The 23,701-nt window shown below is 37.2% G+C and overlaps 2 protein-coding genes across 8 annotated transcripts; one reads left to right on the top strand and one right to left on the bottom strand.

Annotated features, from left to right (window-relative positions):
- Positions 1–72: 72 nt before the first annotated feature.
- Positions 73–17,863, top strand: LOC116733012 (prostaglandin D2 receptor 2-like). 7 transcript variants are annotated; one of them, XM_032583645.1, is made up of 4 exons: positions 76–118; positions 6,028–6,236; positions 11,702–11,747; positions 14,739–16,195. In XM_032583645.1, exon 4 carries the CDS (start codon positions 14,776–14,778, stop codon positions 15,889–15,891), a length of 1,116 nt encoding a protein of 371 aa, XP_032439536.1. In that variant the 5' UTR covers positions 76–118; positions 6,028–6,236; positions 11,702–11,747; positions 14,739–14,775; the 3' UTR covers positions 15,892–16,195. The 7 variants fall into 7 exon arrangements, 6 of the variants coding, with proteins under 6 accessions (XP_032439539.1, XP_032439536.1, XP_032439541.1 ...); XM_032583648.1 differs by lacking the exon at positions 6,028–6,236 and having other exon boundaries at positions 73–118; XR_004341929.1 differs by lacking the exons at positions 76–118; positions 14,739–16,195 and adding an exon at positions 17,760–17,863 and having other exon boundaries at positions 5,562–6,236.
- LOC116733013 (G-protein coupled receptor 4) lies at positions 16,586–22,547 on the bottom strand. Its single transcript, XM_032583651.1, has 3 exons — positions 22,371–22,547; positions 20,641–21,392; positions 16,586–18,075 (listed from the first exon to the last, which is right to left on the bottom strand). The coding sequence occupies exons 2-3, from the start codon at positions 21,219–21,221 to the stop codon at positions 17,652–17,654; spliced, it is 1,005 nt and encodes a 334-aa protein (XP_032439542.1). The 5' UTR covers positions 21,222–21,392; positions 22,371–22,547; the 3' UTR covers positions 16,586–17,651.
- Between the last annotated feature and the right edge of the window lie 1,154 nt (positions 22,548–23,701).

Raw genomic sequence — 23,701 nt, 5'->3', positions numbered from 1 at the left:
CCAACATATGATTTGGGGAACTGAAACTAGAGCCGATACGGCTGATTAAGAAAGGAATCAGTTTACAGACGGTCCTTTTCCTCTGTTGAGTCATGAGCTCACACTGCTGAAACGAATGGTAGGGGAAAACTTTGCTTTCTCACAAATTTTCTCAGAAGTATTTTACATTTCTTCACTTCTGACGGGTTATATTTATCAAATGGAGGATCTGCTGCATGGCGGTTTAGAGTAAATTAATATCTGTCATACTGTGCATTCAGTCTCTGTGTTTCATAGTATCTGAGTAAAACAGTGAAACTCTTGAACATTTTGAACATAGACGTTAATAAATAAAACAGTAAAGTACCGTGAATTTAGTGGAAAACTTAACTAAACTCATCTTTGTTTGCTCAATGCCAACATTATATGTCAGAGCCAAGAGATTTGAATAATCCAGAGTTTTCTCTGGTGAGCTAAATTACCAGTACACTGCAAAAACAAAAAACTATCAAGTAATTTTAGTTTCTAGTGTAAATATCTAAGTAAACTTGGAATAAGACAAAACTACCCCATGAATACCTTTTCGGCAAGATATAGGAACTTATTTTATCCATCCATCCATTTTCTGTTCACAGAATTTATTTTAAGTTAGTAATTTCTTAATTTTGATGGGAAAATTACTTGTTCCATTTACAGATTATTTCACTGAAAATAAGAAATTTTTCTCATGTTTTAAGTGAAATAATTTACAACTGCAATAAGTATTTTTTTCATCAATATTAAGGATTTATTGACTCTAAACAAGCTCCTCTATCTTGTTGAAAAGTTACTTATATGTTAGTTTTGTCTTATTTCAAGTGAACTAAGATGTTTGCACTGGAATCTAAACCAGAAATACTTGGTAATATATATATATTTATTTTTTGCAGTGTGGGTAAATATTGTGAAACTGCTTGAGGTGAAAAATTATACATCAGGCGCAGTGGTTATTAATTTAATCTCCTCATCTTCACTTGTGAAATAATTCTCATTATGAATTTGAATCTAAGTCAGAAAAACTTCAGGAATCAGAAGTTTGTGCAGTTTGGCATTTATAGGACGTTAAACTGTAATAAAGCCCAAAAACAAAAGATTTTGCACAAAGTTAGTTGTGTAATTAATTAAATTAGACTACTAAATGCAGTAATTAAAGGATATTACATATTTACACTGCCAAGTGTTTTCATTGTTAAAGTAAAAGAACGCACAGGCTAATAAAATAATAATAAAAAAAACAAAAATTAGGCAAATAAAGTTACCCAGTTTTGAAGGAAACTAATGTTTGATCCAGAATGTGAAAATGATTTTGCATGTTTGCTGTATTGAAAGAAATTTGCACAAATTTATTCTCACTTGTAAAAACAGAGTCAGAATGCTTTCTATATTTAATCAAGTTTAATAAATTAAATAAAAGCTTATGTGTGTGAATAAAAGTCAGTTTTTCAGTAAAATAGTCTGGTTAAAATATTAGTTTTAATTAGTTTCGTATCGTTATGTTGGTGAAAATGCTACCCAGAGTAAAAATATAAATTCTCCTTCTGCCTTTCCTGCCGTTTAATATCAACAGTCAATTCATTTTTATTTCACTTAAAAAATCACAACCAAATGAACATTTTGTGTATTTTGTGAGATTTGGGCCTGCGGGTTGCAGCTGCAATGAGGTTTGCATCATCAGGGCTCCAGGTTTTACTCTGCAGTTCACTGGGACGCAGCAGAAATGATTCCTCAAACAACTGGACAAAAGAAAAAAGAGGAAATGAGCAATTTCTTCTGAAATCGTTTTTAATTTCATAATAGTAATTCTGAAAAGTGATGACACAGCGTTTCTGAGATGTAGTTCTTAACGCAGCGAAGGAAACACCTGAATAATAAAGGCTTTCTATAAAGGTAATTTTATTTATGTAGCACATTTTAAGAAACAAGGCAATACAAAATGCTTTACAGGAATTAAAAGGAAATACAAACAAAATAACAAACCAAAGGAAAGAGCAAAGGAAGAAAAATAATCTAATGTTGATCCAAAGTAAATAATCTAGATACTTTTATTCAGGGTTGGTAGATAAGTGCAAATAAGTATCTCTGGTCTAATTCCTTTTCTGGTTTTCTGGTCTAAAGTAGTTGCTAAGTTTCTAAGTTTGTTCTAATTCCTTTTCTGGGCTGCAATAATAGGCGTCTCTCTGCATAATAATCTAAAAAAATAACCTAATATTGATCTAAATAGTGAGTACAGTTTCTAAAATATAAGCTAAAGAGTGACTAATAATCTAATAAACTAGAGTCTCTAGAGTCTGTCACAAATGTGTTGATAAGCCAGGAATCTGCAAGCTCCAAACAGCAGAAATCCTGTGATCATGAATAAACTGTCAGGTTTGTAAACCGCCGGGTTTGTAAACCGCCGGGTGTGTATCCTGCCAGGTGTGTATCCTGCCAGGTGTGTAAACCGCAGGACAACAGGGCTCTCCTGTGCCCAGTCTTCTCGTCGAGAAAATTTCATCCACTGCATTGAGAGACCGGTTGGCCAGATCCATAATTTGTAGATTTGGAAGATGTGCAGAAAAAAGTTCCAAAAATAGAGAAAAAGACAAAACCAGAGCAAGCAGGGCAGGGAGGGAGCAGAGGAAAAATGCGTCATAAGTCAAGTTTATTTGTGTTGCACATTTCAGAAACAACACAGTTCAAAGTGATTTACATCATGAAAATATACAAATATACTAATTATGTAGTAAGTAAACATATTTTGTGGAATACCATCATAAAAATCATCAATAAGCATCAAATATATTGATTAATGTTTAATTTATGATGTTTCAAAATCAGCTCTAATCAGGTGGGTTTTTGGTCTAGATTTAGAGGAACTCAGTGTTTCGCTTGTTTTGCAGTTTTCTGGAAGTTTGTTCCAGATTTGTGGTGCATAGAAGCTGAATGCTGCTTCTCCATGTTTGGTTCTGATTCTGGGGACGCCGAGCAGAACCAGAATCAGAAGACCTGGGCGGTCTGGAAGGTTGCTATGACAACAGCAGATCTTTAATGTATTGTGGTGCTAAGCCGTTGAGTGATTTATAAACTGACAGTATTTTAAAGTCTATTCTTTGAGCTACAGGGAGCCAGTGTAGGGACTTTAGAACTGGTGTTATGTGCTCTATCTTCCTGGTTTTAGTGAGAACACCAGCAGCAGCGTTCCGGATCTGATTGATTTTGTTTTAGACGCTGTTGCAGTTGCAATAATCAGTGCGACTAAAGATAAACACACGGATGAGTTTCTCTAGATCTTTCTGAGACTTCAGTTCTCTAATTCTGGAAACGTTCTTCAGGCGACAGAAGGCCGACTTTGTAACCATCTTTATGTGGCTCTGGATGTTTCCAGCTGTAATAACTGAAGCTGTGCGCTGATTGTAGATCAGGGCCGTCAAACTCACTTTCATTTTGGGCCATTTCACAAATTTGAATGTTCTTAAAGGGCCGGTTGTGCCAGAATATGTTAATAAAACCAATTAAACTGTTAAAATATCAATAAGTAGCTGTTCCTCCAGGATGTGTTTTTTTGCAATCAAAATTGCAGATTTTGTGGTGACAATTTAGAAATGTTTGCAAGATGTTAAATGTGATTTTTTTTTAATTGATCACCAAGTCACTTAAACTCAAAGTTTTTGACCAATTTTGAGAGAAATTTGCTGCAAAATCAGAACAAAACTTGGAGATTTGTTGATCTTGTGTGAATTTTGCAGATTTGTAGAAAACTGGAGGGACTTATTGATGTCATTTGGAGTCTAAAGGGCCACATAAAAAGCCACGGCGGGCCAGATTTGGCCCCCGGGCCTTGAGTTTGACAGATGTTCCTCTAGATTGTTCCTCTTAAGATAATAACTTCAGTTCTGTTTTTATTGAGGTAAAAAAAACTTTATGGTGCTTCATTTTCAGCGCTTGAATGGCTTCGTGGTCCCCTGGAGACATTGTAACAGATTTGTGTATCATCTGCATAGTTTTATAACTTTTCTGCTGGAGTAAAAATAGATGGAAGTAGTGCTGCGCCTCCCTCAGCGATTCTCAAAAACGTTTGACAAACTGCTGCTAAAGTTTACGGCATTAATGAAAATCCTTAGTCACAATTCATACAGAGAACAGCGCAAAGAAGGTTCTGTGAAATGCTTCCTGTTTAAAACTTAGAAAATGAGTTTGTTTTAACTCTTCTCTGCTAAGTCTACGGTGGGCTGCATGATGTTCTGGTGGGTTTTTATTCAAACTTCAGCTCTCTAGGGAACTCCTATTTGAATAGCAGGAAAAAACAAGCGAACGCTTCTTATTTTTCCTGTGAGCATGTCAAGGTTGGATTAGATTTCCTCTCTGCGTTCCTGTGTAGTTTTTCTTTTTTAAAATTGCTTTTCATCTTTTGGAGATTTGCACAAGCTGCTCACACCTGTGAGAAATTGTTTTCTCTTGTGCATTTAGTGAGGGCCAGTTAACATCTTAGGTAAGTCTCATTTTTCTCTGCGGCAAGAAATGCAGACATATAAAGCTGGAAGTTCAGGTTAAATATGGAGAGTCATGTTTCCTTTGGGTGAAAGAATGACAAAACCATTTGGGTTGATTTTATTGTCTGGAAGTAAAGGAGAGCAGAAGTGAGACGTGTTTCCGCTTTGCACTGCTCTTTCTTTGTAGTGACTGGTGTTTTCCAGTGGAAGCCAAACACAAACCAATATAAGTGCTTTTTTCTGTTTTTAAAGAATCTTACAGCTCACCTCAAACTATGGACAGCGACTTAAAGTTGGAACTAAACAATTATGGAAATGATTGTTGTTTTATATGAAAATGGAAAGATAAAGATGAACTTTTCATGACGTCACAGTTAATAGAAATATATGTGTTCAGACGTGTGTTTAATTTGAGAACATTATGGAGCGTTTTCTGCAGCATCTTTTTTTATATATATATATAAATTTTATTTAGAAAGTGATAATGCAGCTAAAACATAAATGTGCTGTACCAGATTATAGCATAAACTAATTTGCATCTGCAGCCCCTTGGCAGGTTATAAAATGCAGCAGGTCCAAACTCAAACCGTGGTAGTGACATAAGACGGCTTTTGTGATGTACGCCTTGGTTTTGGACATGCGCCGTGTCTTCCATCATGTTACCAAATCATGGGATATGTCATCATGCAAGCCATGGCGAACGCCACAAAAGCCGTGAGATGTGTACCATCTGTCATGGAAGAAAAATAATTTGGTTGTGAATTGTTTTTAAAAGAAAATTATGCTTATCAATAAATTAAGCATGTAATATTTTAATGAAACAAAGTTTCAGCTTTTTTTTTGGACTGTTTTCTAACCATTTTCAGTTATTTCTTGTTTATTCCCAGCAACAAAAATAAGAACTTCCTTCAAAGAAATGCTTCTTCTGTTATCCAGGTTTAAAACAATAAATATGCTCTATTTATTATGTTTAAGTAGAAACTTGCTGGACATTCATTTACTATGAAATTAAAAGAAAACGCGGCTAATAAAAGAAAAAAAATTGTGCCTAATGCTTTCTATTATGGAATAATTAAGTTTATCACTGATGAAAAGTTTCGCCTAGAGTGCCAAGTTTGCAGCGGTCTTGAACTACAAATTTCGATGGCCGCACAGATTCAGTTCCAAGCTCCACAAATGGCCCCCAACCCTCACTTTGGACACCCCTGCCTGATTAAAAGTCATCTAGAAAGAATATAACAAACACTGAGCAGGAAAGGAGGAAAATGACAATTCTCTGATCACTTAAAAATATCAATTAAGAAGAATTTTTATCCATAATATGAGAATGTCAATGTTTAGATCAAGCTGGATATGTAGAGATGTGCAGACAGGGTGAGATGGATGCAGCTGTGGCGCCCCCTGGGGGCTACCCTAGGGGTTGCTGTCATTAAACATCTTCTGCACCAAAATTAGAGTTGAAGAGCTGAACGTCTGAGCTGAACAGCAGAAATAATGATTTCTGCAGCAATTTCTCCTGACATTCCTCACTTCTCTCCAGGCAGGAAGATCTCCTCTTATCTATGAATCAACTATTGGAAAAACATGGAGAAAAAAACACCTTTTCCCCTCGTTTTCCCTTCAGTAGAACCTTTATTTGGATGATCAGCAAGTTTTGAGGAAACGCCTGTTTTTTTTAACACCAACCCGCAGACAGTCTGAAGCGGAAAGACCCGAGTCCTCCAACTTTCATCACACCGAGTTTTTGCAGTAAGTCAAACTTTAACTTGCTTCATCCGAGGGGACATTGGAGGTTTAGCTTTACTTTATTTGCGTTACATGCCAAATAGCTCATATTTACAGCTGTTTTACTGCTGGTATTTTATGCTGTGTTATTAATTATCTCACGGTCATAAAATGTTGTGAAAGAGGCTGGAATCTGTCGACTCCGCTTCTACAAATCTCGGCTGTTTCTGTGGAGTCTGCGTGTTTTCTTACCGCATGCGTGTCACCGTGACATCCTTCCACATTCCTCTGTGTATTGCTCAGTGTAAATGTGTGTGTAGCTTTCTGCAGTGGCGGCTCTCGGATAAATGAGGGTCAACAGGGGCCGCCAAATTCTGCGCCCCCCCCCAAATCACCTCTGAACAGTGTTGTTGGTGTTGTTTTGAATTTATCACCCAAGAAACATACAAAAATCCACGATGGAGTGTCTGTTATTTATTACCAGAATATTAGCATAATAAAAACATCAACTTACAAGAAAAAACATACTTGTAATGATAAAAACTTCAGTAAATAGAAAATACAATTAATCAACCAATCAAGTTGATCTGTATAGCACATTTTGGCAACAAAGCAGTTAAGTTGCTCTGTTAAAAAGCTATAAAAACAACAATTGAGAAACCAGTAACAAATATTACATTTTGCTGACTGCCATCATCACAATCATCAACAAACATCAGATATGTTGGTCAATGTTCCATTTAATATGGTTCAAAAGCAAATCTAAACAACACTACAAGTGACGTCACACTTCAAGGAGCTTTGTAGCTGACGGCCATCTTGGTAGGTACCATAACTCACTGTCATGGCGGCTGCTAACATGTTATTTTTGCCCAGTCTCTCATTAAGTAGAATAAAATAAATAACCCTGAGCAAACTACAGATCAATGGTTCCCATTCGGCAGTTGATGGCAGATAGCAGTTGTTGTAACACAGCTGACATTAATTTTAACGATTTAAAAAATGGACACAAAACATAGCAAAATCAAACATGGAACTCTGCATACAATTAAATGTGTCTGAAATGTACTGTACTTCAAAACTGAATACTGCTTAAGAGATAACAGACCACAGTTTCAAACGGCAACAGACCACAGTGGGTGGAGCTGTCAGCTACTGGTTGCTACGGTAGCCACCAACTGCCAAAAAGCAGGATAAACAAAACTTATACAGCAATAAAATCAGGAGAAAATAACTTCTTGACTAGGCAAATTTTATTTGAAGAGTAAATAAACCAATTTGGACAAACTTCACATCGATAATAATGTTTTTAAATAAAAACATAAATATATAGATGGATTGGTGTTTTCTCAAACGTCTCCACATATGGCGCTAACAATGTTGCTTTATTAAAGTCAGAGTAAGTGCAGCTGCTTCGCTGTGCTGGGGGAGGAGACCAAAGTTCAACAGCCTGCAGACAGTCACAGTGTACTGAGTAGAGAAATTAAAGGGTAGTGGCTAATTCCTATCCTGCATTGTGTAAAAACACTTATAGTCAGCAAGTGCTGCAGTTTATACCCCAAAATAAACTGCAGCACTTACAGTCAGCAAGTGCTGCAGTTTATACCCCAAAACAAACTGCAGCATGCCTCGAAGCAGCCTGCAGACAGTAACAGCGTCTGCAGGCTGACACTGTGACTGAGAGAAATTAAAGGGTAGTGGCTAATTCCTGTTCTGCATTGTGTAAGAGCTCTTACAGTCAGCAAGTGCTGCAGTTTTATACCCCAAAATAAACTGCAGCACGCCTCAAAGCAGAAGTAAAGCCTTCAAATGTTCTTTCTCATTAACACTTAATTCTTATGCTTATGACATTTTTTCAATGGAAAGTAAAATAATCTACATTTGGAAGAAAACAGAGTACCTCAGAAAGGCAACAGTCCTAGTGGTGTCAATACACCAACCCAACAGCAGGTGGCAGTGTGATTCCCACACTTCATCCAGCCCAAAAGGTTGTTTTTTTACCAACAGGTTAATGTTAGGGACTGTCAATACTCGTCTGTGATCATGTAGATGTCTTGCTGTACCTCATGTTTCCTAACTTCTTGAAGTCTTTAAAGTTGCGACACAGCATAAGCCAAAGTGCAACGGAGAAATGTCATCATCGAGTCTGCTCGTTTTCAACTGACTGCAAGTCACGAACTGCAGCAGTGCTTTCAGTTTACACCACAAAACCATTGTTAGAGCAGCTTCTATCAAAATGCATATCACTGGAAAACTAGCCGGTGCATCAGTGAACGTGAGGACTGAACTTCATCTCTGCCTTGTGTTGTATGTCCTGTTCAGATTCCCTCTTACTCTGATACACCTTCACTCCTTATGTGTCTTTCTGTTTGTTGAGTCAACGTGATATTTATATTGTGAATCTACTGGGTATCAATCAATTAAATCTATTTATTAAAATGCTAATGGTTTGTGTTGCACCTAACATTTATCATTATAACATTTTTATTTAGCAGTAAAAATCTCACCTAAATCCTTTTTTAAATCTTTCCATCTGCATTAACTGTCTGGGCAGATGAGCCACATTTGTACCATTCTTGACTTGCAGACTCTGATTAGCTGCCAGCCTGACTGTAGCTGTTAAAGTCACTCTGGTTAGCTTTTAGCCTAAATTTTATTAGCTGTTAGCTTGACTTTGATTAGCTGCTAGTCTAATTCAGATTAACAGCTAGTCTGAATTTGATTAGCTGTTAGCTTGACCCTGATTTACTGTAAACGTCATCGTGATTAGCTGCTAGCCTGGCTTTTATTATCAGGTAACCTGACTTTGATTAGCTGTTAGCTTGATTCTGATTTACGGTAAACTTCACTCTGATTAATATTTCTCTTAGAATGTTCCTGAAGAGTTTTTTTTAAATATATTTTTGTCAAATACGGTGGTATTGCTATCATATGTACACAAATCAAAATACAAATAAATGTTTTGGGGTTTTTTGCACAATCTAAACAGATTGTACAAAAAAAAAATCACATTACTCCATATGTACACACACACACACACACACACACACACACATACCCCCCCCCCCCCCCCCCCCCCCCCCCACACACACACACAGATTCATGGAGCAACATGGGATTTAGTGTTTTCCAAGGATTCAAATGTAATCAAACTCACTACAGTCCCCAACCAGGCTACAGTTGCCAAGTTTACTTCTAGTGATGTGCTGATTGTTACGAGCTATTCCGAGTTTTGAAACAAAACCTTACAAAAACTGTTAAACCATAACTTAAAGGGTAAAAAGCAGAAGCTGAACTGAGAAGTGCTGCTCTGAGAAAGTAGTGGTGACCCAGTCAAGTTCCTGTGGAGCTCCCATCTAGCAACTTATAGACGAATCCACCTAGATCAAATACTGAATTCATGTCAATCAGCTCCTGAGAAACCCTGTTGTAAATTTTAAAAGCAGTCTAGTAATGATAGAACGTAAAAATGCCAACTTAGCAAGCAGAAAGCAGCAAAGATGCTCAGACCATAACGGCTAGCTGGATCAAAATCAAGAAACTTGAGCTACTCATCGATTCTTCAGCAGAAACTTTGCATTCTTGCAATTACACAACTCAAGTAACACCTTTGGTGATGCATCAGCACTCAGGTTGACAAACACATTTCTGTGGTTGAATATTTTCTGACATCAGCATCTTTGTAGCGTTGCTTGTCTCCAGTATAAGAAAAACAACACATTGCCTCAATCCTGTTTTTGGAACGAAGCAATTCGTTCGATTTCTGCACAAATTCATGCAATCAGTTTTTAAACAAACCCTTGACTTTTGCACAGCAATGGTCAAGAGTATTTGAAGTGAACTTTTAAGCAGCTTCAGAAAAGAACAAAACATTGAGATCAGTATCAACAGGAAGTGGAATTAGTGTGAAACATATTTTTAAAACTACTTTGAATTTCTTTTTACACCCATCCTGCTTCAGCTCGAACAGTTCTAGTTTCTTCTTGAACGTCCTCGACTCTTGGTTTCACGTCTTCTGTGACAATTTTGTTCCTCTTGAGGTTTTAGATTTCCTATTGCTTTACATATTTACACCCATTGCGAGTATCAGTCGCTGCATCACTCTGTAGCAGGCGCTGCAGCAAACACAGCTCACCGGTGAGGCATTTTAATTGATATGATTTAATTAAATTTTTACCTGCATGACGAGCTTGAGGCGACTCTTTCTTCCCCACGAACAAAACTATGCTCATTTTTTATTTGCAGTATTTAGTATGCATATTTTTCTCTTGCTTATTTGTGTTCGTAGAAAGTATTTAGCAATATTTTTATCTGTTATTATTTTTTGACTTTTTTTCAGGCATTCTTGCAGACAGCTAAAAATGTTTGCTACTGTGCTTATGACAACAAAAGGTTGAACTTGAACACTTATGTGAAAACAAATGGGATGACAGCTAAATATTCGTCCTGGTGTCGTTAATAGGCCTGAATTTTGAAAAATGCATCCTGGAAATGAGACTATATTACTTATTTATTTATTTTGGACAGAAAAAATATAAAAAAACAGAAAAAAATTAAAAATAAAGCTAATTATCATGCCAGTTTTACATTATTTGTTTGAATAGGAGCAGGTAGAAAATACAAACTCTTATGATTTCCAGCCCCTCTCAGAATCACTTATGAGGATAATTTCTATTTATTTCAATTAATTGTAGTTCAGACTTACATTTTTTTGTACTTTTATCTGGTTTATGCTATAATAGTAGCAACACAATTAGCAGTCTGATCTGTTTAACATGTATATTTTTTCATACGTAGCTTCTCCTTGATATTTCGATGTGTGTTAACAGAAGATCTTTGAGACAAAAGGCGAGGCTGTTATATAAATTGCATTTCTTACTTTGTGGTCTGCCTGACACAAAGCCTTGTTATGCTGTGAATAAATATTGAGAGGATGCGGGTAAAGTGAGAGATGAACATGTGAAGAGCTAGGGCACCAGCAGCTAATGAATTCATCAACTCTCCCCTCGGCTGCAGAGGATGCCCAGCCAGAGTAAAGCTGCAGAGAAAACCTGCGGGAGATGAATGCATCATGCATTTTATCGTGGCAGACATCTGCTGTTTGGTTTATCGCAGCTGATTGCTTTAATTTTTTTAAGGAGGGACATTCAGGGAAGCTATAGAAAAATATCCAAACATTTTGAATTTCAAAAAACAGAAGTTGAGTTGGGAAGTTGAATACAAAACCACGTCAGCAAGAAAAAGAACAAATGTCTTACTTTCCTTCCTCTACCCAACCACTTTTGTCTATCAAATATAATCGTAAATAAACTGAGGCTTGTGGTTTCGACCCCTCAGAATGTGAGCAGCCTGCAAGGCTTTGTACGTTTCTGCAGAAACAAATCCCCCTCTTAAAGCTGAGACTAAAAAACTAAATGTTGTGGTTTGCAGAGATAGTGATTAACCACATTCGTTGAGCGAACATCACAGCTTATGTTTCATCTTCACAGCGACTGGATCAGCCTCATCCCAACCCAGATCATTCAGTTTTACTCTGTAAGTATCACAACTAAGTGAAATAAACGATTTTACAAAGAATACAAACAATATTCAGTAAATCTTTTCATTTGTGTGTCATTTATAGCAACAATCATTATTATTTTTATTATCATTTCTTAATTCTGACCCAAAGTTGTCCATCATTCATCGGGTTATTTTGGCAGATGCTATTTCCTGTCCATGTTTTGTTCATTCAAAGTTGAGGTCAGGATAACAAAGCCGCTTGTGAAACACCAAGCTGAAGGTTAAATATTATCTGAAATTAAGAACAGACAACATCTCTGATGAAGTCATTCCTGTGGTTTCTATACCTATACCACATCTCTGCCTCGCTTTATTTTAGTATAGAATATATATAAGCTATAGAATATATTTGGTAACATTTATTTGAAGGGGTGTGTGTAACCGGGTTCTGCTTCACTCCACTGTACCAGGCCGGCCCAAGTTACCCCTTGACTCTGCGTTGTGTAGATTTTTTTTTAATGAAGACGAGGAGTTTCTGGGTGATCAGGCAGTTTATTTCCTGAATAAAAACATATCGGGGTTCGAATCAGTGCAACGGCTCTGCTTCACTCAGCACACTATAACAGAGCGTTATGTTAGCTTTTAACTTAGCACACGAAGTGTTTTACAATATTAACTAAACTAAAAGTACAAAAATTGGTGCCAGGCAAACATCTAGTAAATAGTCACTACACACCATTTGTCTAAGTTAGTAAAAATGATGTTTTATTATGTTGCTAACACTTTTCTACACTTTGTGCTGAAGAATGCAACTCACTTCTCGTGCAGCTTTCACAGACTGGCACTGAGTACAGGGGCCAGCAACATTTAACCAGCCACACAGAGAGGGGGCGCTATTTCCCCATTGCACTGATACATAGAAAGCAAGTGGGATTCTACAACCTAAAACTAAACACTGTTATATGTGCATAAGATTGACATAATACTGTCATAAATCTGATATAACCCCAGTCATGAACATGAAGGACTCTTTATGATCGGTTATGACTGTTGTCAGGAAGTTTCATTCGGTAAATAATGACACTTTTAATGCAAAGTTGACTCTTTTAATGGACTTTTAATGCAAGTTTTAATACAACTTTGCTTTAAAAAGTTATTATTTATGGAGTCACACGTCATGACAACAGTTATAAAGACTCTTTCATGTGTTAACATGTGTTATGTCATGTTTATTACAGTGTTATTTCAGTTTTCTTCTTATTTCAGAGTTCGGTAGTAAATAGTTACATTTACTTGAATAAGTTTTTTGAAGAAAAAAAAAAGTACTTTTAGGAGTATTTTTGCTACAATGTACTTTTTACTTTTACTTGAGTAACTTTATTATGAAGTATTTCTACTCTTACTTGAGTAAAATTTCTGGATTTTCTACAAACTGAATGAAAAACAAACATGTTTTAACCCAAAACTCACCAGACACAGAAACACAGCTGCAGTTTATGTTAAAGTTTCATACGATGTTTTTTATTGAAATAAACTGATTTGGAAACATTTTATTTTGCTGATTTTGTTATTTTTTTGTTACTTATATGAATTATTGTAATTTTGATCTTTAAAATACCAAAATTTCCACTTAACTATATTTTGGTCCGTGTGATGATGTAATTTTTAAATATTAAATGATTGATAATTTGATCAGTTTCTTAGTACTTATGTAGACTTTTTACCAAATACTTGAGTAATTTCCTGGACGGCTACTTTTTACTCTTACTTCAGTAAAAATATGTTGAAATAGTACTACTTTTACATGGCGTACATTGTTTTTGGATACTCTGTCCCCCTCTGATTGTTCTTATTTCTAAATTAACTCAATAATAGAATTGGATACAGTCACAGCAAAAAAAGAAAGTACACCCTCTTTCAGTTTTAGAGTTTAGAGCTACATGGTGCGACTCTACAGCAATGCATTCTGGGTACAGAAACATGTGACCTTAGTGATACAGAACTTTTACGTTTTATTATTGTATTATTAATATCAAGTAATACGAAAACCATTCAAATTATATCTGCTCTTAAAAGACTACAACCCTCTAGTGTTAATTTAATTTTGAGTTTATAATTTACATGTTTTGAAATACCTTTAGATATTCTATTTATTTTTATATCTTGTTCTCTACTGTCCATGTTTTATTTAGTTTCTGTTTGAAAAAACATCATTGGGGAGAAAAAGGTAGAAAACAAGGAGAGGAAATGGAACTGCTGCATAAACAGTCTTCACCCCTTCAAAATAAGAGCATGAATATAAATGTTTAACTACCTGAAAAACTCTTAATAGTCTTAAAACTTCAACACAAATGTCAAACTTCGTGTTCGTTTGCCTAGAAAGTCTGGTTTGTTTGAGCGATGAACTCTGGCCTCTCTACAAACCTAGCTCTTGATTCGGTCGAAGTGAACTCTGGTGCGATTCAAAGGCATATGTGAATGCCAAGTTGGCCGGAGACCGCTCCAAAACCAGAAACTACAGAGCAGGGCATTCTGGGTAAATACAACCAAAACAAACACGTGAGTCTAGCGACAGCAGGAGAATTGACTTGTGGTCTTTTACCAAATACAAGAGAGAAATCCTACAACAGCTAAAATCTGACGTTACTCCATTTGTTTACATTTTGTGAAGAAGGACGTTTCTCTTTGTGTCTTCATCTGCGGCTTTTGTGTCGTTTCGTTCGGTGCTTCTTGGTGCAGGTGACAGGGAAAGCAGGTTGCTCAAAGTGTGCTGTGAAAATGAGCTGCAGCAGCTGAAAATGTAGCAATGTTGGAATTTTGATCGAACCGAGTCTACCGGACTATCAGGTGTAAAAACACCCCTAGCTAGGCAGAAGACAATGGATGCATTTTTACTATAACTATAAATCTAAAACTTGTACGGACTGTATTCAGAAGTAATGCAAGCTTATTTTTGTCACATAATCTATAGCTTAAACTATGTGACCACTTCTCGTGATTAATTACTTGTGTTTTTTATTTTAGAGTTCTTGGAAATTCCAAGTAATCTCTTCCTTCCAAGATGGCCTGCCTTCCTCCCAACAACTCTGTTATACCAAGCCAAACATGTGTCGCACAAAACCTGACCTCAATGCACATTTTTACCTCCTCTCTCATTGGAATCGTGTCTGTCATCGGCATCATAGAAAACCTCCTCATCCTGGCAGTAGTGGGCTTCCGTGTCAGTCGCTCCATCATCAGCATCTGGATACTGAACCTGGCAGCGTCGGACCTCCTGGCCACATTTACCTTGCCCTTCTTCAGTCTCTACCATGCCTGCGGAGCGTCCTGGATCCTGGGTTCGACGTTCTGCCGCATCTATTCCTCCGTCTTTTTCCTCAACATGTTTGTCAGCGCCTTCCTGCTGGCCGCCATTTCTCTGGACCGCTGCCTGGTGGTGGTGCGACCCGTTTGGGCTCAAAACTACCGAAGCACACAGCTAGTGGGGAAGATTTGTTGCGTGATTTGGGCCTTAGCTGTACTCTTCACTATCCCTTTCTTTATGTTCCGTGACACCATCACCTTTGGAAAAGGCAAGTGTCTGTGCTACTACAGTTACTCCCAGTATCTCCCAAGCGAACCCTTTGACCTTAAAGCTCTATGTAGGCAGCGCAAAGTGGGTTTGGCTTTTATGAAGCTGTTTTTTGCCTTCCTGATTCCTCTCACAATCATCATTCTCAGCTATGTCGTTGTGAATTCCAGCTTAGCACAAAGAGGTTGTCGCAGATCTTTCCGATTTGTTCGACTTGTGATAGCTGTGGTGGTGACCTTTGTCCTCTGCTGGGCTCCGTACCACCTTTTCATTGTTATAGAAGTGATGGCTCCCAAAGACAGTTCTGCGAAGAAAGTAGCAACCAACGCCCTTGCGATCTCAGCAACGATTGGCTTCCTCAATAGTGTCCTCAACCCCATCCTATACGTCTTCAGCTGCCCTGACTTGTGTCGTAAAATCAAACATTCCCTCGGAGCGGTCATGGAGAGCGTCCTTGCCGAGGATCTGGCCGAGTTGGCACGGCGTCGCAGCACCGTTCGCAGCTCCATCAGCAACTCTGAATATTCCATGAAGAAGAAATACTCAGTTTCTGCGTTAAATCCGAAAGGCCAGGCAGAAAATGTCAGCACCTCAGATGAGATCTGAAATGTGAATTTTTAAAGATGAAAAGAAGAAACCACTCAGTTTTTTTTCAGTTTCAGATCTTAAGTTTCATTTTTTCTCTCTTTTGAACGAAATTATGGCACCAATTTAGTTCCATAGAGTTGATCTCGAACATTTTTTTTCTCTGACTCTGTGGAAACCATTTCAGAAACATTGGATAACTATTGATGAAGACATTTTAAAAAACTTAACAAAGCCTGCCCATATTTAGTGATGGTTTAAAACATTTTAATCATTATAGATGTGTGGCGTTCCTTACTTTTGTACTTTTTACTGTTCAAAGGAAGAAAAAGTTTATTTTGATACTTAATGGTGCCTCCAGTCTTGTACAGGATGTACTTAAATCTTTCATTATTATTGTACCGAAGAGAAACATCATGCCATTTCCTCATTTTGTTTTGAATGTTTATTGGTTTGGTTTGCTGAGTCAAAACTACCATGTGCTTTTTTTTTGTGTGTGTGTAGATGTCACATTATAGATCTTATCAGGGTTGCTGGTGCTTATGCAATTGATTTTTTTTCCATAAAGTTTCTTTCAAATAGATTGTCTTTTTGTAATGGATGACTCAGAATCTGCCCGTAAATCTGCATCATGTTATATTTCTGTATGGTTTTTAGTGTTAAAAAGAAAATGTATAAATATATACTGTAAAAAATAAAAAAGAGGAAACAGCAATGTGTTTCAATTGGAGATGATTCATTTTCTACACCAGCTTTATGGAAACGACCTTCATACTGATGTTTTTCACTGTGGGAGGAAATCGGAGTAGATGGAGAAAACAGACATTTCCGCGGAGCTGAGATTGATGCCGTTGTGTTGCTGCGAGGCGACACAACGAATAACAGCACAACATTTCTGTTTTTAAGTACAACTGGAAACCGAAACATTTTAACTTTAAAATAAATCGGATAATGCAGCAGCAGAAGTTCATCTCTTACGCCAGCAAAATATCCTGAAAGTTTTTGAGTGGTCTAGTCAAAGTTTTAACGTGGTGTATCCTTAAAGCTGCAGTATTTAACGTTTATAAAAAAATATATATATATATTTTACATATTTGTTGAAACTGTCATTATGTGGTGACAGTAGGACACAAATAATCAAGCTGCTCTGCCGTCTCTAAGTAGAAACAACCAATCAGAGCCTGGAGGCGGGGCTTAGTGCTGTCAATCAATCTCGTGCAGCTCTGCTCATCCCCCTCTAATGCAGCTTTTCCCCGTCAGCAGATCTTGTTATGACTGCTAGGCTAGTTAGCATGACGGCAGTTAAACTGTTTTCCTGTAACAGTAAGTTGTTTCTCCGAAACTAGCACATTTGGCAGTGAGTACTTGAGAATGATTGACAGCGCTAAGCCCCTCCTCCTGGCTCTGATTGGTTGTTTTTGGTGCATTTCTTCAGACAGCAATAGTTGGTCATGGAGAAGGTGGAGGAGATCGATCTTTTCACAAATTATCTGTCTCATAGCAAACTGTCATGACATGGTGAAAGTTTTAACAAATATGAAAATATATATATATTTATGGAAGTTACATACTGTAGCTTTACAGAAAAAATCCTCCAATCTAGTCAAAAGCATATCTGCAGTCTAAATAAATGTGCTGGAGGTACAAATTGAAACAAAATCCTTCCACAAGTCTTCTGTACTTTACTGGAGCATATTCATGTTTTCATTAGGATACTGAAACAGCAGCAGTTTTCCACTAGATGGCGCCATTGCTCTGATATTACACCTGTTCAGTCCGGTTTAGATTGTTACAAAGTTGCTATGTCTGTTTTCATTCTCCCTCTGTTTGTCCAGGTGACATCTGGTGCTCATGCTCATGTTTTTATGGCCTTTTTGTCCTCTTCTCAGGCAGGGTAGGGATCTCTGCAGCTCTAGCCGAGCGTCAGGGCAGAGGAAGATGTAAAACAGGGGATCCAGTAAAGTGTTGAGGCTGGTCAGGCCGTAGCAAAGGCGGTAGACGAAGAAAATGGACTGCTCAAACAGACACGGCTCGTCGGTCTCCAACAGGGACACAAACCTGTATCCGCCTACCAGGTGGTAGGGTCCAAAGACTACAATAAAGTTGAATGTTATCACGACCAGGATGCCAACGATTTTGTAGCGCTCGTGGTTGGAGAGAGATGGAGACCGGCGTAATGTCACCCCGATGTGAGCTGAGGTGTAGCTGGGGGGGAGAAGAAGAGATTCAGATCAGACATGAACCTGTTTGTTTAAATGCATAAAGCATACAGCTCTGACAATGTAAAAGAACAAAAAAAGAGCTTTTTTTCCCCACTTTTGCAAATAAATGCAGAAATTTTAAGAGGTTTCTGAGTTTCAAAAGTCGAAAGCTATCAACTTTTGAAACTAACTGGGATTAATACAAAAATTTCTGAGATTTTCTAATAAACTAGCAAATTTTCAAACTCAGAAATTTTCTTGTTTTTCTTTTTTTTAGAAAATTTCTGAAATTGATCTGAAATTTTCTGAGTTTCTTCTAAATCTGTGACAAAAATCTTTTCCTAGAAAATTTCTGAGATTAATATAATTTTTATTTTGTTAACAGAGAAGTACCTCAGAAATTTTCTTGTTTTTTCTAGAAATTTTCTGAGATTAATCAAAAAATTTCTGAATTTTTTTTCTAGCAAATTTTCAACTTTTCAATCCAGAAATTTTATTGTTTTTTCTAGAAAATATTCAACTGCCTAGTACGCTGTCATACAAAACAGCAAAATTTCTCCAGGTACACAGTGAAACAAACAAAAACATTTATTTGTCATTTTTACATCATTTTGTTTATGTTCCTCGTTACTATTGCTAATGTGAATATTTTTCAAAAACGAATTGTAATGTGCTGTTTTTGACTGAATGAATATGGTATGAGCCATTTTATACACAGAAGTGCAGTTGGTTAGAGAAAAAGAAACTTTCTTGTGGATTTATTTTAATATTAGAGTGTAAAATACTGTGCTTGAGGTGCAAATAAAATCATGCATTATTTGCCTAAATGTTTATAGAGTTCAGTTTTGTCTAAACAGAGTAGAAATGTGTTAAAAACAAAGTAGGAGAAGTTTTATTTGTTTTGTTTGCTGAGATTGAGCAGCTCTCCACGTAGCGGTTAGCATAACCGAGCAGTTAGCTTTACAATAAGTAGCTCTATTGCTCAACCGTTAGATTGTCTCTGCATACCTCTGTGTATGATTGTTTAGTAATTAGCTTAAAAAGAAGTTCCTGTTAGTTATTAAACTTTAAGCAAGTGTTAGCTTGTTTCTGCATAGCTTGACTATGACTAGCTGTTAGCTTGGGCGCGACAACAGATTAGCGGTTAGCTTGACTCTGGGTCGATCGGTGAGATGATTAGACATTAGTGTACTTGTGGAGGAACGTAGCTTTTAATTTCATATTTTTATGTGGCTACTGACGGACATCTAACGGCCAGATGTGGCCTACAAGTCATAAAATTACTTTATAAAGTGAGTGCTGCTGTCGGCTGCAGGTAAGATGACTGATCATAACTATTTCACACAATCCCAGTTTGAAAAAACAAACTTAAGCATCTAATTTAGACTGGACAATAAATGTATTATCAAATAATCACATTTTTGGCTTTAAAATATTAAATTTTGGGGTTTGGGTTTGATGTTAGCACATCTAGGGCTATCAACTTATTGACAAGTGTGTTTTAAAGCTTTTATTTATTTAAAACTAATAATTCAACTCACTATGATGGAATATTAGGGCCAGGGCAGGATAAGATTTATTTCTTTTAATTACAAGAATAAAGTCAGAATGTATAAGTAAAAAAAAAATGCCAGTGGAACTAGCACTTTTTATCAATATTCAGCATTGACTTAAAACAAGCTCTTATATCTTGCTTAAAAGTTATTTATTAGTTTAGTCTTATTGAAGTGTACTGAGATATTTGCTATGACGGAGGATTAGGACCATACAAAAACAAAAGAAAATTATGAGAACAAGAAATAAAAATTAAAAGAATAAAATTGTGTTGTGATAATCTTATGAGAATAAAGTCATAGTAGTATGACTTTATACTCCTATGAAGTCATACTTTATAGTAGTAACTTAATACTACTATAAAATCATACTTTATGACTTTACAGAGAATAAAGTCATTTAAAAGTGATAGTAGAAGCAGCTTGAAGTGACCCAATTTAAATTTTTTCCCTTAAAGTGACCTGAATCCGATCTTTTCGTGACAGTCTGACAACATATCAGATTTATTTCAAATGCGACCCAGGCCACTTGAATATCCGATACGTTTATAATTTTTTCAAATGTGAAACGAATCTGTTCGCCCAGGTCACATTCATCCGACCTGAACGTCATTGATACTCAACAAACGTCACTATCCTGCGTCCTGATGCGCGCAAGCAGGAAGAAAAACAACAACCGTGGTGGACTATGATAAAGATTAAGCTGCTGTGCTGGCTCTGGTCGAACAATAAGTTACCATCCATGTTTACTTCTGCAAACACTGAGCACTGCTTCTTCTTTTTTATGGCAGTTTGTGAAACACTGAGCATGCTCTATGTGATGTTATTGCTCCTCTACTGTGCATGTCTTTAGAAGTTCACACTGGAGATCACATACAAGTCGCATATATTTGGACGTGTGAAAGACCTCGTCAAATCGGAATTGGGTCACTTCAGGCTGCAGTGTGAATGCAGCCATAAGAAACATGTGAAACAGTGAAAACTCGCTGTTACCATAACTAGAAGTACCAACTTACCCTAGAATGGTACATGGCAGCAGAAAACCCAGAAGCACAGTGATGATCTTAAAGTGAGCGTATCTAGGGCTGACCGGGTACTTCTCCAGACACAGCTGCCGCTCAGAGTCAAACACGGACGGCAGCAACCCGCTCAGGCAGAACAGGAAGGTTAGGATCCACACTGCCACTCCCAGCACCGCCGCCACCTTCACTGTCCGCACCCTGCGGCTGCTCAGCGGGTACACGATGGCCAGGCAGCGGTCCATGGCGATCAGACACAGGAACATGACGCTGGCGTAGACGTTGACGTAAAACACGTATCCGACCAGCTCGCAGGTGAGCCGGCCGTAGGGCCAGCGGTGGGCGCCCTGCAGGTAGAGGATCCACAGGGGCAAGGTGAGCAGCTGGAGGAGGTCCGACAGCAGCAGGTTGAGGATGTAAACAAGCTGGCAGCCCCCGCTACCCGAGCGACCGAGGTGGTACAAGCCCCAAAGAGACAGCAGGTTGCTGGGCAGGCCCAAGGAGAAGATGACACTGTAGACACAGGTCAGGGCAAAGACATCTGTGTCCAGAGGGAGGCTGCAGGTGTCATTGGACATGTCTCTGCTGGTTAAGGTCCGGACATGGAACACTGGAGACGACGACGGACTCACTCAAGGCAGAAAGCTGCTTAGTACATTCATGTTGAAATGTTCATAAATCCACCCAGCAGAGGAAAAAAAAAAACATCTTCAAAAAGCCTCCTGGATCCATCCACAAATATAAAAATCCTGCAAAGAGGACACTGTGAGCACTACACTGCAAAAATACAAGATATTATCTTTTCTTGGCTGGTTTCTAGTGTAAATACACTTAAACTAGGACAAAAACTTACAGGTAATTTTTCCATAAGAAATATGAGCTTGTTTTCAGTCAATAATTGTTTCATATTATTGAATCATATAAGCAGATTTATACACTTATTGTTAAAGTATCTGCAAAAACACAAAATCTTATCTATATTTTTCTGGTTTCTAGTATGAATACACTTAAAATAAGACAACATTAACTAAAAGGTAATGTTTAAGTCAATAATAATTTAATATTGATCAAAAAGTACCATCTCCACTGGCAGATTTCTACACTTATAACCAGCATTTGTCAAACTATCTATACTGCAAAAACACAAATCTTACAAAATATTTTTTTTTGTTTTAAGTGCAAACATCTTAGTACACTTGAAATAAAACAAAATTAACTTACAAGTAACTTTTCAGCATGATATATAATCTTATTTTCAGGAAACAATTGCTTAATGTTGATGAAAAATTGCTAGTTCACTGGTAGATTTTTACACTTAGAGCAAGACATTTTTCCTGTGTTGTCAGTTTAACTAGTAATTTTTAAAAATCATTATTGAACAATTACTGATTTAAAACAATCTCCTACATCTTTCTGAAAAGCTACTTGTAAATTAATTTTGTCCTATTTTAAGTATAAAAAGATATTTGCACTAGAAACTAGACTGTTGTGTTTTTGCAGTGCAGACAGTTTGACACAACCAGGTCATAAGTTTATAAATCTGCCAGTGGAAATAGTACTTCTTCATCAATATTCAAGCATTATTTGTATGTTAGTTTTATCCCCTTTCAAGTGTATTTACACTGGAAACTAGAAGAAAATGATAAGATTTTGTTTGTTTTGCAGTGTAGATAGTTTGATACTTGCAGGTGCATGAAAAGAAATAAATATCAATAGTTTCCACTCACCTCCCACAGCTCTGTGTCAGAGTCTGAGTTCTGCACTCTGCAGATGGGTGACCTGAGCCGGAGAAACGCTGGGAACACGGTGTCTTGCCTGGGCCTTGTCTATTCTGTGATCGCTTCCTCCACAGGAAGCTCACTTCTTCAGATTTAAAGGCAACATCCTGAGGCAGGAGAACGCCTTTCTGCCACAGAACAAAAACATACGCTCTCTCTATTTTTCTCTGCCACCCTGTAGTCACAATCACCAAAGGTGGACCGCTGAGACATCCTGACCTCACTGAAAAAACACAAAATCTTACCAAGCATTTTTGGCGTCGTTTCTAAGAAACTAAGATACAAATATCTTATAAGACTAAACTAACTTGCAAGTAACTTTTCAGCAAAAGGAACTTGTTTCAAGAGGTGGCCTAATATGCTTTTTTGAGCAGGTTAGGGTAGGTCTAGGAGTTATAGAAAACATGCTTATTACAGGTTTTGCATAAAATCATTCTTAGATAATTAGATTTTAGTCTATTCAGTTTTGTTTTAGAGCCTCTTGTTGCTTTAAATACAAATTAGCTGCTGCTTGCCACGTCCCCTCACTGCTCACTGTTTACACTTGCATGTGAGTGTAACCGTGGGAGTCGAAACGCAAATTCGCAATTATACAACCGTACATTTTTGAAAAGCAGAAGTGGAGCCTCCTGCACAGCCAAGAAGAATGCAGCAAGTGGTTTCTGGATAAGTCAACAACAATGGCTGCTGCCTTTTCCAGCAGTAAAACCAGGTGACCAAACATGTTGGAGCTCAGCTTGGGTTGCTAGGTAACGGCACGGTACCTGTTGACTGTGACAGTTGGGACGGTTTTTGAAATGCCTCATTTTCCAAACATCAGAACACATAAACTTATTGCCAAAAAAACGCTGGGTGTTTCTTTGTAGCGCCGGTGCTGCTTTTAGAAGCAGCTGAGACTCAAATGGAAATACAAATTGTGAATTCTGCGTGATAAGGTCCCTTTTAAGAATTTTTTAAAACTTAAAACAAGCTCAAATTTCTTGCTGACAAGTTACTTCAAAGTTAATTTTGTTTAATTCTAAATATGTGAAGATATTTGCAATATAAACTAGATAAAAATACTTGGTAAGATTTTGTTTTTGCAGTGATACTTCATAATAAAATTACTCAAGTAAAAGTAAGAAGTAAGGCATAATAAAGAAAACTCCTAAAAACTATTCAAGTAAATGTAATTGAGTAAATGTAAGTAGTTACTACCCAACTCAGACTGATGAAACATAGAAAAATGAAAGCTGTGGTGTGTTTGTGTACAAGTCCAACCTCAGAAATTGATTAATGTT

The sequence above is a fragment of the Xiphophorus hellerii genome, chromosome 14, assembly GCF_003331165.1.
Source record: "Xiphophorus hellerii strain 12219 chromosome 14, Xiphophorus_hellerii-4.1, whole genome shotgun sequence".
Taxonomy (NCBI): Eukaryota; Metazoa; Chordata; class Actinopteri; order Cyprinodontiformes; family Poeciliidae; genus Xiphophorus; species Xiphophorus hellerii.
Note: the sequence above shows the minus strand (reverse complement) of the source record. Positions and strands in the feature narration are given on the sequence as shown.

What these genes read in the sequence shown, in the direction of transcription:
- LOC116733012 (XM_032583648.1), top strand. Translation starts at nt 14,776, where the DNA reads ATGGCCTGCCTTCCTCCCAACAACTCTGTTATACCAAGCCAAACATGT.
- LOC116733013 (XM_032583651.1), bottom strand. Translation starts at nt 21,221, where the DNA reads ATGTCCAATGACACCTGCAGCCTCCCTCTGGACACAGATGTCTTTGCC. An exon ending in CTGCCATGTACCATTCTAGG is followed by an intron (nt 18,076 to 20,640) that starts GTAAGTTGGTAC and finishes TCTCCCCCCCAG; the next exon opens with CTACACCTCAGCTCACATCG.